This window comes from Mastomys coucha, chromosome X, assembly GCF_008632895.1.
Source record: "Mastomys coucha isolate ucsf_1 chromosome X, UCSF_Mcou_1, whole genome shotgun sequence".
NCBI classification, from domain to species: domain Eukaryota; kingdom Metazoa; phylum Chordata; class Mammalia; order Rodentia; family Muridae; genus Mastomys; species Mastomys coucha.
The window spans coordinates 101,134,879-101,147,258 of record NC_045030.1 but is presented as its reverse complement, the minus strand read 5'-3'; the positions used below and the strand labels follow the sequence as shown (position 1 = coordinate 101,147,258).

The following is a 12,380-nucleotide window of genomic DNA, read 5'->3' as shown; positions in this document are numbered from 1 at the left end:
ACCCTCTCACCCCCCCACCCCCGCACTAGGAAACATTGGTCTGAATTCTTCCTGCTGTTGGGCCCCAACCACCCTACTTCAAGAAGGTCTCTGAGCCATTGTTCATTGCAACTATCATTTATTAAAAAATATATGTCTCCTTGGAAGGATCACTGGTAAACCAACTATTATCATGCTTACTTTGAATCTTTGCTTTTCGTCCCTGGGAGGGAGGGCTGAGCATTGTTCACACCTGTCAGTTACCATCAGAGAATCAACACTCCCCGCTCACCCCCCCTCACGAGAGTCACAATCATCTGTCACTTTATCCCTCTTTGCCTTCGATCCAGTGTACTGCCCAAGAGAAAGCTGCTGCCTTTTCTTTCTTCTAACTCTGGGCCCCACGAGTCACAGCCTCATTATGCTGGTAGGATACCTGTGAACAGAGTTCCTGAATGTGGCTGGTAGTGCTTTAAAGTGTCAACACTGCATCATCTGCAATGGTCCTAACCCAGTTGAGGGCCAAGCAATTCTATGTTCTCCCCTGCGTCATCCCTCCAGTGTGGAGGTGAGGGAGGCACGTTGGCTTCAAAGGAGCATAGTGGGGTGGGGTAGGGCCTGGACCACACCTGCTGCCTGCACTGGCTGTGGGAGGAAAACTACCTGGACCAGTCACTGCCATCAGACTCTGGGAAAAAAGCAACAAGATTTCACAGCTCACCAGTAAGCGAGTCTTAGCTCTACAGCTCGAATTTACAGCATTAAAGTCTACTTTCCTCTTGAAGAAACAGTAAGCTACCAGCTGTTGGCGAGGGGGCTGGGGTAGGGCAAATGGAGCAGTTGCAAAATAAAAGAACCCAAATCCAACTTACTACATGGCTGGCCAAGCCTGGTGCTCTTCCACTGTCCCAGCACAGAGCCAGAAGGCAAGCACCTCCCTATGCCTGTCAGTGGCCCCATGAAGGAACCCCTAGCTAAGTCCAGCATGGTAACTCTGAGCCCCAGTTTGTACTCTCTGCCCTCACCAGCCCCTGCTTTCCCTCTGTTGACTGGATGGCCAGGCCTAAGTTACTGCTGTATCCCAGGCCTGGCTCCTTCAGAACCTCACAAGCCTTTAGAACACTGGCAAATAGGATTCTACGCATTCACTTAAATAGTAAAAGTAAAATTTGGAATAATGAAAAGGCTGACACAGTAGCACAACATGGTTTTGGTTTAACAGCAGCTTAAAAATGAACAAAAAGGAAACCTCTCATGCAGACACATCAGGCGGCATAAAACAATAGGCAATTTCATCCGGAGCATCATTAGCCATTCATTCTCTCTTTCTGCACAGGAATGACTGCCCTGCAGGGGCAGCAACTGCTTTTAGTCACGTCTCCAATCTCAAGCTCCCAGCCAAAGCCCCTTCTCCTATGCTGTAGGTTGGCCCCACCTGGAGCAAACCTTAGCTCTGAAGAGAATGACCAAATTCGAGTGCTTTGGTATAGCACTTACTACTGTTGCCAACCCCTTCCCAACCAGTGGAATATAAGATGTCATCTGATTGGAATATGAAAATTAAAGCATTTCTCTAATAACATAGTACCATTGATGGACGTCTCCATAGATTTTCTAGTCCCAATGTATGTGAATATATATATATATTATAGGAGAGTGTATAATATATATATATAATAATTTCTATATATTTTATATAAATTACATATATATATCTATATATAAATAAGATACTTTCTGTAGCCATTACGTTGCACCGTTCAGAGCTGCAAGCCAGCAGTACAGGGTAGAAATGCCCAGGAGCACCTCATCACGTGGGCTGTTTCGCTCACTTCACAAGCTGTGCAGTTGTCCAGAGTCTGTCTTTCCAGTCCTCCTCTCTTCTCTTCGCTTCTGCTGGGTGTTTATGAGAACAACAACTCTGATGGATTTGCACCTGTGCTAGCGCGTGGGAAAGGTCCATGCAGGAATGGGCACGGTCACATGATGAGAGAGATGGCATCATCCCAAAAAAGAAACCAAAACAAAACAACATTTTTTAAAAAAGAACAGGACTAGAAAACTCAATTTTTGACATATCTAAAAAGGGGGACAAGAACAGTAGTCATTTGTTCTCCCCGTGGGGACAGGAATGAAGAGGAAGGAGGGAAGAGGGACTTGATTTCTTCTGTTCACAAGAGAATGGTTGGAAGGGATTCTTCAGAGTTTTTCAGGGGATGGGACCCAAATGTAGTGCCCAGACTGGTCCTCAATGATTTGTTTGATTTTGTTATAAATCTCTTCCAGTGAGTCACCCTGTACAATGGCTAAAGTGAAGAGAGAACAAAATAAAATTACCACTGTGGTCCATAATAGTGACCCCAAGCCCCGGCCATCCTGCCTCTGGTAATAACCCTCCTATGACGTCCCCAGGGTATGATGGATGCTCACAGAAGCATGGGGTCTGGCCTCTTGAGTTATCTGCCTAGGGTTCAGAGCAGAACTAGATAGCTGGCTAGGTGCCCAGAGTCAGTGCCTGTAGTCAGTGAGGCAGTGAGACTAGCAATGCACAGGCAGTGTGTTGACTGGAAAGATGCTTACTGAGTACCCACTGCGTGCCAGACACGGAAGCTCCCATTGCTTTTGCCATGGGCTGGCAGCCTATAATTCTAAAGCGGTTTCACTCAAAGATTTGGAAAATCCCAGTAACCTAGGGGAAGAGCAGAAAGCCACAATTTCTGGCAAGAGGCAGAGCTCCTAGGGGCCATCACATCTGCTGTGTCAGGGGTCGGCCCAGCAAACAAGGACATACATTATGGATGATAAAAGATTCCAAAGACCCATGGTATGTGTGTGAATTCTTTACTTGGCTAACCCAATGTTATGAGTTTGAATTTACTCATTACTAGCCTGCTCACGTACATCTAGTGCTGTACTTTAAAGGGAATCTTCCTCACTTTTCGAACTGACCTTCATGAACTACGTACAAGCCGACTGATCAACAACTTACTAAGAAACCACCAACAAACACAACTGATGGACACCAAAGCATGTGAGGCAAAAACATTCAGGAGGAAGAACAGGGAGGGAAAACACAAAGGAACCTGCAATCTCACAGAAGATGCGAACAGTTTAAACAAAGGAGCCAGCGAAAGCCATGCCTGGGAGTTGCTTGTGCTAGAACCTGGCTAACTGGTGACTTGACAGGAAACCTGAGTGCCTGGGGAAAGGTCTGTGCTCAGTGACTACAAAGCTCCCTGGGCATTTTAGCTCTGTCTATGTCTCCCTGAGCTAGCATCTGGCCTGCCCAGAGGACTCCAGATTCTTACCTGTAAAATATTCTCCAAATTCTTGCTCCAGTTTCATGGCTTTGTCATAGATCTTATTTGCTTGTTCATATGTCTGCCTTCGGTTCATTTCCCTGCCAAAGACACAGAAGCAATCCATTTCCAAGGGAGATCCTATGTCTTAATTAACACAACAAAATGGTCGAGGTTTCCTGAAAATCGGCTAAGCAGCCACCTTAAAGAAGACCATGGCTAACTCCCTCCTCAAAGCCTCCAAGTCTAAAAGCCCAACCAGGAAGGATGAACATGCCTAGGCCCCCAAATAGGAGGAACAGCAGGTACTCAGAGCTGGTTTCAGCCTTTCTCTGCATGCTACCCCTGCCCAGCAAATCGATTTTCTTCCCTCTCCAGGGCCATTAGAGGCCTGTGGATACTTACATAAGTGCTTCAATGGACTTGGGCTTGATGAAAATGGCAATGGGGTAAAGTTGTGCTTGCTGCAGTCTCTTTATAGCGTTGCCGGAGACATCTAAGATGCAGTGCTTGCCCTGAAAAAGTAGACCTGTATCAGCTCATCTAGTCCCTGGCCATAGGTCCCCAAGAAAGACAGTAGCAATCTAAACATCGGCCTTAGAAGACCCCAGAACCATACATCCTCGAGGCCCCGAAAAGTTCCTGGAAGTTTCTTGGTTCTGTGATGGTTCTTTATGATTGTTAAAGAGATCAGGTTAAGGCTCAGAGGCTAAGAGCACTGGCTGCTCTTCCAAAAGATTGGGGTTCAATACCCAGCACCCACATGGCAGTGAACAACTGTCTGTAACTCCAATTACAAGGGATACAACACCCATACACCATCATACATACAGGAAAAATACCAAAGCACATGAAATCAAAATAAATACTTTTTTTAAAGTACCACCTTAGAGATTAGTGAAGCTCTCTGCTATGTCTGTGAGGGTCTTCCCTCAAGGGCAGCCAGACCACCTTCCTCTTTGCTTACCCTCTCTGCAACTGCCCGCACAGACTGGATGCTGGTCCCATAGAGATTATCATTGAACTGGCCCGCCTCAATGAACTTGTTGTCCTGAATATCCTTCTCCATCTGTTCCCGGGAAACCACAAAGTGGTAATCCTGTCCATCTACCTCATTATCACGGCGAGGCCTGGTAGTATCTGAAGGAAGGACAAAGAAGGAAGGAAATGTTGTATGCTCCAAGCCAACTTCATCCCTTCTCACAAGAAGGACACAAGGCTACTTTCAGATGAAGGAGAAAAACATGTGGAAAGATTTGTCCGGCCTATTTCCTCTTCCAAACTCCAGACATTATACACAGGGTCCTTGAGGGTAATATGGACCAAAAAGGTGGGGCTTCCTGAGATATGGCCTGGTAAAGGATGCAGTACTTGGCATTTAAGAAGCCCAAAAAATGATTCCTCAAACCACATGGGGTACAATGACCTGGGTTTAATTGCCAGCACAAGGAAACAAAGACCAAAACAATGATGGGTCTCTCCATTTGTAAAATTAATCCTGACCATCACCACCCAAACTTTAACTCCATAGCATGAGGCAAGCAGCCAAGTTGAATGCCAAACCTACCAATGCCACTTACTCTGGGGGTATCCATTGCTACCTACTTTCTTCCAGGAGGTGCCAAATGGCCCTGAACCTAGACACTTTCGAAAAAGTAGCACTTCCCAGAGTACCAAACCTGGCTCATCTGGGCCTGCCTGGGCTCTTACGTGGCACACAGGATCCAAATTTATGCGGGAACTCAGAGATGAGGTCATCATTGACTCGGTCCTTCATTGGGCCCAAGATGATCACAGGCCTGGCATAGTGAACTGGGGAAGGAGAGCACAAGAAAATGAACAGAGGTCCCACAGGATGACCGGCCCCACCTCCAAAGAAAGAGGCTCTGTGGCCACCACTCAGATAAGGTGAAGCAACTACGGCTATTCTCTGGCTTTTAATTAAAGACAATCTAAAGTCTCAGGCAAGTCTGAAATCAGAAGCCTCTCCATTTCCAACAGACTCAGGAGCAAGTTCCACACAGACCCTAGCAAAGCAGATGCCCAGGGGAGGGTGCACGTCCTTTGCCTGTGCAGCAACAACTGCCTCTGCTGAAACCAGCCTTCCCTTGCTTTCCTCTGCAATCCACCTACCCATTGGAAGGCATCCTAGCAGTGGGCAAAAGTATCACAAGAGGTGTGTGCAGCATGGCATCCTCCCAGTGATGCTAGGGAGGAGCCAAGGGCTGGATGTGCCAGGCCTCCTCTTCCCCTGCCCCCCAAGCTACCCTCTTTACTAAACCCCATGACCGGGAGACTAGCACAAAGGCAAGACTCTCAGAAGGGGGCTTACTTTCTTGTCGTGTCACTGGCTCATATGACAAAATAGCATCCTCTTGTCCTTCTGCAAAAAGGGAAACACGTTAGCACTTTATGATCTGATGACTTTGCACAGCATTCACCACACCCTACGCCCACCACAAAACAATCTCACTTTCTACTGGCAAGAAGGCTAAGGAGCCATTCACCAGCCCTGGGCTGGGCTGTTTTCATTCAGTGAAATATTGCCCAATTATGGGGCTAGGCCCAGAAGTCAAGCCTCCACCAAACAACTACCCCAAGCTCCAGGGAATTACTTCTTATAGGTATAGTTTGGTTATATTCAGTAGCCCCCCCCCCCTATTCTGAGAAAAATCAGAGAAGCTCCAACTGGTTGAAACACACTTGCAGAGTCACTTTACCTGAGTCCAGACCCTTAGGCCCAACCTCCAAAGCTACAGCCTAATGATGCCCCTTTAAAGGTCTATTTATTTACCAACATCACATCTCTAAGAAGCATCTAGGGAACTGGCGCATGCCTGAGTACTTGCTACAGGGCTCCTTCTGAGCCTGAGACTCCTGGGTGGAGTTTTTAAGACTTCTAGTCACTGCAGCTCCTCAAAGGCCAGTGTTCCCAGAGCTTGTGAGATTTGAACTATGCCTTCAATGCTGTGAATCATATGATCTCCCAAGGCATTTGGGGCACTTCCTTTCCTGACTATGTAACCCAGCCAGAAGGTAAGGTGGTCCTAGGAGCCCAGAAAGGCAGATGGAAGGCAGAAGCCATTTTACTTTTGGTCTCTGAGCAAATCCGTCCAGCTGGTAGTCTCAGCAGCCTATATGCCCATGGCAGGGACCTGATCAGTGGCAGTTTATCCTCCCCAGTACCCCCGGGATGGTTTCAAGCCAGGCCCTAGCTAGAGCTGTAGGGCTTATTCTCTCCCTCTAATCTACAAATTCTATCCCACGGGGTGAATGAGCTGACCACAGCATCTCCAGGGGCTCAAAGTATACATGGCTAAAAGGAGCAGCAGCCTCTGAGTGGTGATGGTAGTGGTGGACACTGGAATGGTGATGGCAGGGAGACAAGGGGGAGCTACAGGACATGGGGGGCATGACACACACTTACTGGAACTGCTTTCGCTGTCACTGGTGTTGGATGTCACTCCCTCTGCAAGCCAACAAAAAAGAGACTCCAATTCAGAACACACCACTGAGAGGTCACATGCAGCACAAACTCAAATGCGCCAGGAGTGAGACAGAGAGCTGCCAACCAAGGCAGGCCACAGGAGGACTACCACATCCAGGCCACCAACTGGGAAGCACAGCTCCAATCCTGATGTTCTGGCCACCTCCTCCATGTCCCCAGAGCCCACTCAGTTTGCCAAGTCCCTCCATAGGCACTAAAGCCTTATTTCCTTTCATAGCATTTTCTTCATCTGAATCAAGCCAGCTGATTTGGATGGTTTCCAAATCCTGCCTCAGAACTCATCTCCTAAGGCTAATGGGCAGGAAGAAAATGGATAGGGACGGTCAATGAGAAAAGCTCAGGCATACGCTGTTCACGCAAAGGTACAGAATTGTGTGACGCTCTCCAACTTAGAGGCCCATCACTGAATGGATGTAACAGTCACAAGGAACACTACTCTGAACTTTGGTGTGACCTACAGCCCCCCTTCTACCAATGCTGAGGAGAACTTGGCTTCAGCAGTGAGGGGGATGCACCTCGATCCACCACAAGACACATGTCAAATACACAGAAACAACAAGCCAGTAAGACTATCTGGAAGACAGGCTACTCCTCCCATCACAGACAGTTGGGACCTGCCCTTCTTGGAGTGTGGGTGGAGAAAGCTCAAGCAAAGAGCTGCATTCACAGGAGGCACAGACATGGCAGCCCTCTCAAAGAACAACAGGCAAATGGAAATGAGACACAGACACACCAAACTATGGAGAGATGCTGCTCGTTTCAGCCAGGACCATAATATGCTGTGCACACCTCCCCGAGGACTTGCTGGGTTGTCTGTCACATGTGGCTAGCCCCTGAGTTCCCCCTCAGGACAGGTCCTATGTTGTCCACCTTTATCCTTTATTCAGGGACAATATATGCAGACAGAGCCCATCTGGAAAACTGTACTCTGGATTTGCAATGAGCAAAGATGGCTGCTAAGGAACCTTCACCTGGTTTCTCCAAAATGGAGAAGTCAGTCAGAGCTTTTCTGGGATAAAAATCACTCAGTGGTGTAGCTAGCCCCACCAGGCCAGCTTGGCTTCTTAGAGATGTTCTACAGACAGCTGGCCTTGTGGTAACACCTGAACTCCTGAGACCACTCAGATGTGGCGTTTGTTCACCCTGCCCCTGATTAGAAGAACTAGTAAAGCTGTGGTTCCCAAGCTCAACTTGTTGGCATAGGGTTACCTGGGAGAAGATCCAACCAGCAGGCCTCCTGGTCTCCAGGAAGCTCCACATCAGCGGAGCACTCACCCTGACCATGCACTTAGACCCAACTCACTACTATGAGGCCACTAAGCTTGTATCCTATCACCCAGAGGTGTAGAAAGAATGCAGACAGGAATACTAGACATTTGTTAGAATACCAGTGACCATTTGGAGTCACAGATTTCCTCCTGCCATGGGAAAGGGTCTCCCCTCCCTTACCCTTCCCTTTCACCCATGTCCCCTTACATCCCCACCCCCACCCCATGAGCTCCATTCATGCCACAAATACAGTTAATGGTGTGTAACTTTGACTTACTCAGGTTCTTTGCTCCATAATAATCGTCACTTAACCCAGGGAAGTCCTGATTTCACAGACAACAGGGACAGAGAAGGTGAGGGAAGGGGAGGGAGGGGAGGAAAGGAGAAAACCAGGGAAAAGAGAAAAAACAGAGAAAAACAACGAAGGGAAGGAAGAATACAGAGGTAGTTGAGCATTAGTGATAGGAGTATCCAATGAAGACTTAGAACTACAGTGAGGTGAAGATATCTGCTGAAGAAAGAATAGCCCACGTCAGGTAAGATGTCTGGTGTTATGCTAGTCAGCTTGTGGCCAGAAAGCCTTGGAGTAAACAGGCTTTCTGAGGTAATCTACAGCCCACATACCCATAGCACAAGACAGGCAACACTCCAAGGCTTAAAAGTACCTTCTTTGACCAAATGTATAATTGTAGAGGACAGATCTCTGCTTTGCCCCTGCAACACATCTCCCATTGGTACATGAAAGAGACATGCCTATATGCCAAGTGTGCAGACAGAATTATCATCACCCTGGGAGCTGGCCCCCATACCACTCCTTAGTCTGTCCAAGCCCTTCATAGAAAACTTCCCGGTGGTATCGTGTACAGAACTTCCCTAAGCTTTGTTCTGGAGAACAGGTACCCGAAAGTTGCAACCCTATTGGCCAATGGGCATCCCTAACTGGCTAGGTCATTAAATAGTGACATGTCCTAGGCTGGGCTCCTTGGAGAGGTTCAGGGCTACTCTAGGAAACTGTGGCAGCATTATCTCAGATCTTTGTCTTAGGCTCGCATTGCTCACAAGTCCAATCAACCTCCTCTAGCCCCTATCACTGAGTAAACCTTGGACAATAAGCCCTAGTCTTCATCTTTCTGAAGACACCTCATTCTAGCAGGGTTATCCCGGGAGGCCACAACCCACACACAGCATGATCATAAACCAGGTGAGCCTACTAGGAGCCATTTTCTACCCAAACTAGTCAGTCTCCTGTCAGACCCCATGGCCCTGGATGACAAGATTGCTCCATGAAAGATGGAGGAGTGATTGGTAAATGAGACATTTACAGTTTACAATTTCACAATGACATGAATGAGAAATTACTGTACAAACCTGACCTGGTGTTTAAGATTACTGCCAGAGCAACTTGTTTCTGAGGCATGTGGTAGAGTAAGGGGATTTAGTTGGATTGAATTGGTTCCTAATGCAGCCCAGTGTTGTAGCCTGTTCTACCAAATCAGCTTTGTGTTTCTCAATAAATCTTTATTTAGATAATGCTAAGCAACACTGTGTCCACATCAGTTCATATAAGCAGGAAGGTTTTCTTGTGATAACTGGCTCTGCAGGTGCCCTGACATAATAGGAAGCCTGCTGTGAATCATGTGGGTGTCCTGTTTGCTTATACACATACATGAGCATTCCAGACCTTAGGGATCTGAGGAGGGACAGGCTCTTTTCTTAACATTTATGAATGGAATTAAGGGAAAGAAAATACAAGAGGCGAGAGCCAAGAGAGCAACACTTAGTCCCTTGAACTTGTTCTCTTGAAAAAAACATTTTCTAACCCTGACACTAGCTGAAAACCATTCCTTATCACAATAGCACAGCTCTGTCTCATGCTTCTAACATAGGTGCCTGGGATATCCTCAGAGCCTCCAACACTCCAATCTAAGTGGGGAGCTGGACAAATAAGCCCCAATATCTCCCTGTGCAGGTCAGGTTCTATCCTGACTACAAATAAGGGGAGGGGCAACTAAGGACGAGAAGGCAGGGCTGCAAATTGTCTGCTTGCTCTCTGGACTCTGCTGCTACTTACGTTCCTGTATGCTGTTCTCCTGGGCCATGTTTTCTTTGCTCTTGTAAAATGGAAACTTTCGAGAGAGGCGAAAACTCTTTTTACGTTTCGTTTTGATCGACTGTGAAAGAACATGAAGATGGAGGGGGGGGGGAGGACAGAAGGAGAAAAAAAACAACAATGGATTTTAAAGCATGCAAGAAAAACTAAAATGGAGACAATGATGGGCTAAATAAAAGACCATCTTTCACAAATGGAGTCTATGAGATTAAATGAAAGTTGATGTTAAGAGGAAAATTATGTTTACAGGAAAATGTAGAGATGTTAGATGCTCTACTGAGTCCAGCATCACACTGACCTTCCTACAGAATAAACTGTTGCCTCCTAGATACAGCCCTACAGTGCCACTGATACACAGCCGTCTACTCCATGCCTCTCTTCCCTCTATTGCTCCTCAAGTTCTTTGGCCTTTGCTGCAAAGCTCATAAAAGGAAATGTGTGATGAACTAGTCCCCTTGCCCCGGGCTGTCTAAAGGCAAGCAGATGCTCTGGGGCTGACCTTCTTGGCAAGATGGTATGGTAACAACAGGTTCTGCTCAGGGTCTCCACAGCTCTGGCAGGGTCTGCTACCAGAAGGCAACCAGGAGTGGTTTCATCTTCCCTTCCAAGTCAGCCGGCTCCACCCCTTCCGGAGCCAGACACCCAATAGCAGGGCCACACACTAACTGTTGTGGGCTTTCAGGGCTCCAGCAGCTTGCTACAAAGCAGGCAATTTCCTAGCACGACAGAGCCAGCCCTTGAATAACAGACAGCTTTTCATGCTTCCCAGTTCTCCTGTATTCCAACCCAAACTCCAAGCCTCTCACCCTCTTTACACTCTCGCTGACTGCCTTGGGAGGACAGGGGTCCCCACTTACCCGATTAGACTCAATCATCCCTGTCCTGGCATGGAACTTCACAGTTTTCAATCGAGCTCGCTCTTTCTTTTCAACCCTGTTTGGGAGTCAAGAAGTCTAGTTACTGGCAGCACAAGGTCTCAGGAATGGGCTGTGGCGGGCACAACCACCACACTGGCTCATTCAGTGAGTACCATGTCCCAAGTACTGACTCTATTCCAAAAGGCCTAGCAAGGCATACACAGGGCTCTCAAGTAACTCACAGTATGACAGGCAAGCAAAGACAAACACAAGGACTGGAGTGCTGGAACACTACTGATTCCCAGCACTCAGAAGGCAGAGGCAGTAAGACTGCAGCAAATCTAAGGCCAGTCTAGGCTACAAAGGAAGTTCCAGTCTAGCCTGTGCAACAGAGTGAGACATGGTCTCATAAAACAAATAAAGCAGCCAGAGGGTGGGTGAGGGGGGGAGGGAGGGTGAGATAGGGAGGGATAGAGAGGAAGAGAGAGAGGAGGGGGGGAAGGGGAGAAGAAGAAGAGACAGAGACAGAGAACGAGAACAAGAAGCCAGGAAAAACCATGCTTTAAAACCCTGACAGCTCACCTCTTTTTACTAGGGATCACACCAATCTGTTCACTCTCTCCATGTGGAGTCACCAGCCTTGCTTGCCACCACTCATCATCAGAGGCGTTAATGACGTGCAGAATGTCACCGTAAGAGAAACTGAGTCCCTGGCTTGGTAGGCAGCTGTCACGAGTCCGATCATAATCAAACAGGGCCCTGAAGCAGACATAAAAAGTGAAGAGAGATCATCCTCCTACTCCTGAATTCTGGGAGACTGGCACCCAGATAGGCTATTGAAAGAGAGACAACCTAATAGCACAGCACACAGGAAGAGACTGTGTGAGATGGCACCTCGTTTCAGGCCCCAATTTGTGTGTGTGCAAGTGCACGTGTGTGTTCTTCCACAAATCACATCTCCTGCGAGCTTCCAGACACACAGTAGCAGTCAAAAGTAGGACCTGCTCCACTGCCTACGCTCCACCCTAAAATGCAGAGGATATGAGAGAGGAGGAGATTTAGAAGCAAATGTAAAAGAAAGTTCCAAAGTTGAGGTCCTAGTGAAGCTAGTCTACCATGTACCACCAGAGCTTCCTGCTCAGGGAACAAACTAGCACATCTAAATAAATCTAATCATTTCATCCCTTGGTAACTAAGTGTGTGGAGTCAGCACAAATAGGATACTTCAGTAACATTATTTATGCATATGTATGTGTGTTAAAGCGTATGTGATATGTATGCCGATATCCATAGTGGCCAGAAGAGGACATAGGATCTCCTGCAGCTAATGTTCTTAACTGCTGGGCTACCTCTCCACA

The 12,380-nt window shown here is 47.4% G+C and overlaps 1 protein-coding gene across 7 annotated transcripts in view; it reads right to left on the bottom strand.

The window, feature by feature from the left end:
* Positions 1-101: 101 nt before the first annotated feature.
* Dlg3 (discs large MAGUK scaffold protein 3) overlaps positions 102-12,380 on the bottom strand; it is a 52,507-nt gene continuing 40,228 nt past the window's right edge. For 4 of the 7 annotated variants that reach the window (XM_031365601.1, XM_031365609.1, XM_031365637.1 and 1 more), the window contains 10 exons: positions 11,605-11,781; positions 11,023-11,098; positions 10,127-10,226; positions 6,706-6,747; positions 5,611-5,661; positions 4,989-5,090; positions 4,246-4,418; positions 3,684-3,793; positions 3,288-3,379; positions 102-2,285 (listed from right to left, as the gene is read on the bottom strand). In XM_031365601.1, coding sequence (XP_031221461.1) covers positions 2,179-2,285; positions 3,288-3,379; positions 3,684-3,793; positions 4,246-4,418; positions 4,989-5,090; positions 5,611-5,661; positions 6,706-6,747; positions 10,127-10,226; positions 11,023-11,098; positions 11,605-11,781 — 1,030 coding nt within the window. In that variant the 3' untranslated portion in view covers positions 102-2,178. Of the gene's footprint in view, positions 2,286-3,287; positions 3,380-3,683; positions 3,794-4,245; positions 4,419-4,988; positions 5,091-5,610; positions 5,662-6,705; positions 6,748-8,332; positions 8,379-10,126; positions 10,227-11,022; positions 11,099-11,604; positions 11,782-12,380 lie in introns of all 7 variants that reach the window. The other 3 variants (XM_031365625.1, XM_031365630.1, XM_031365617.1) reach the window with 2 other exon arrangements.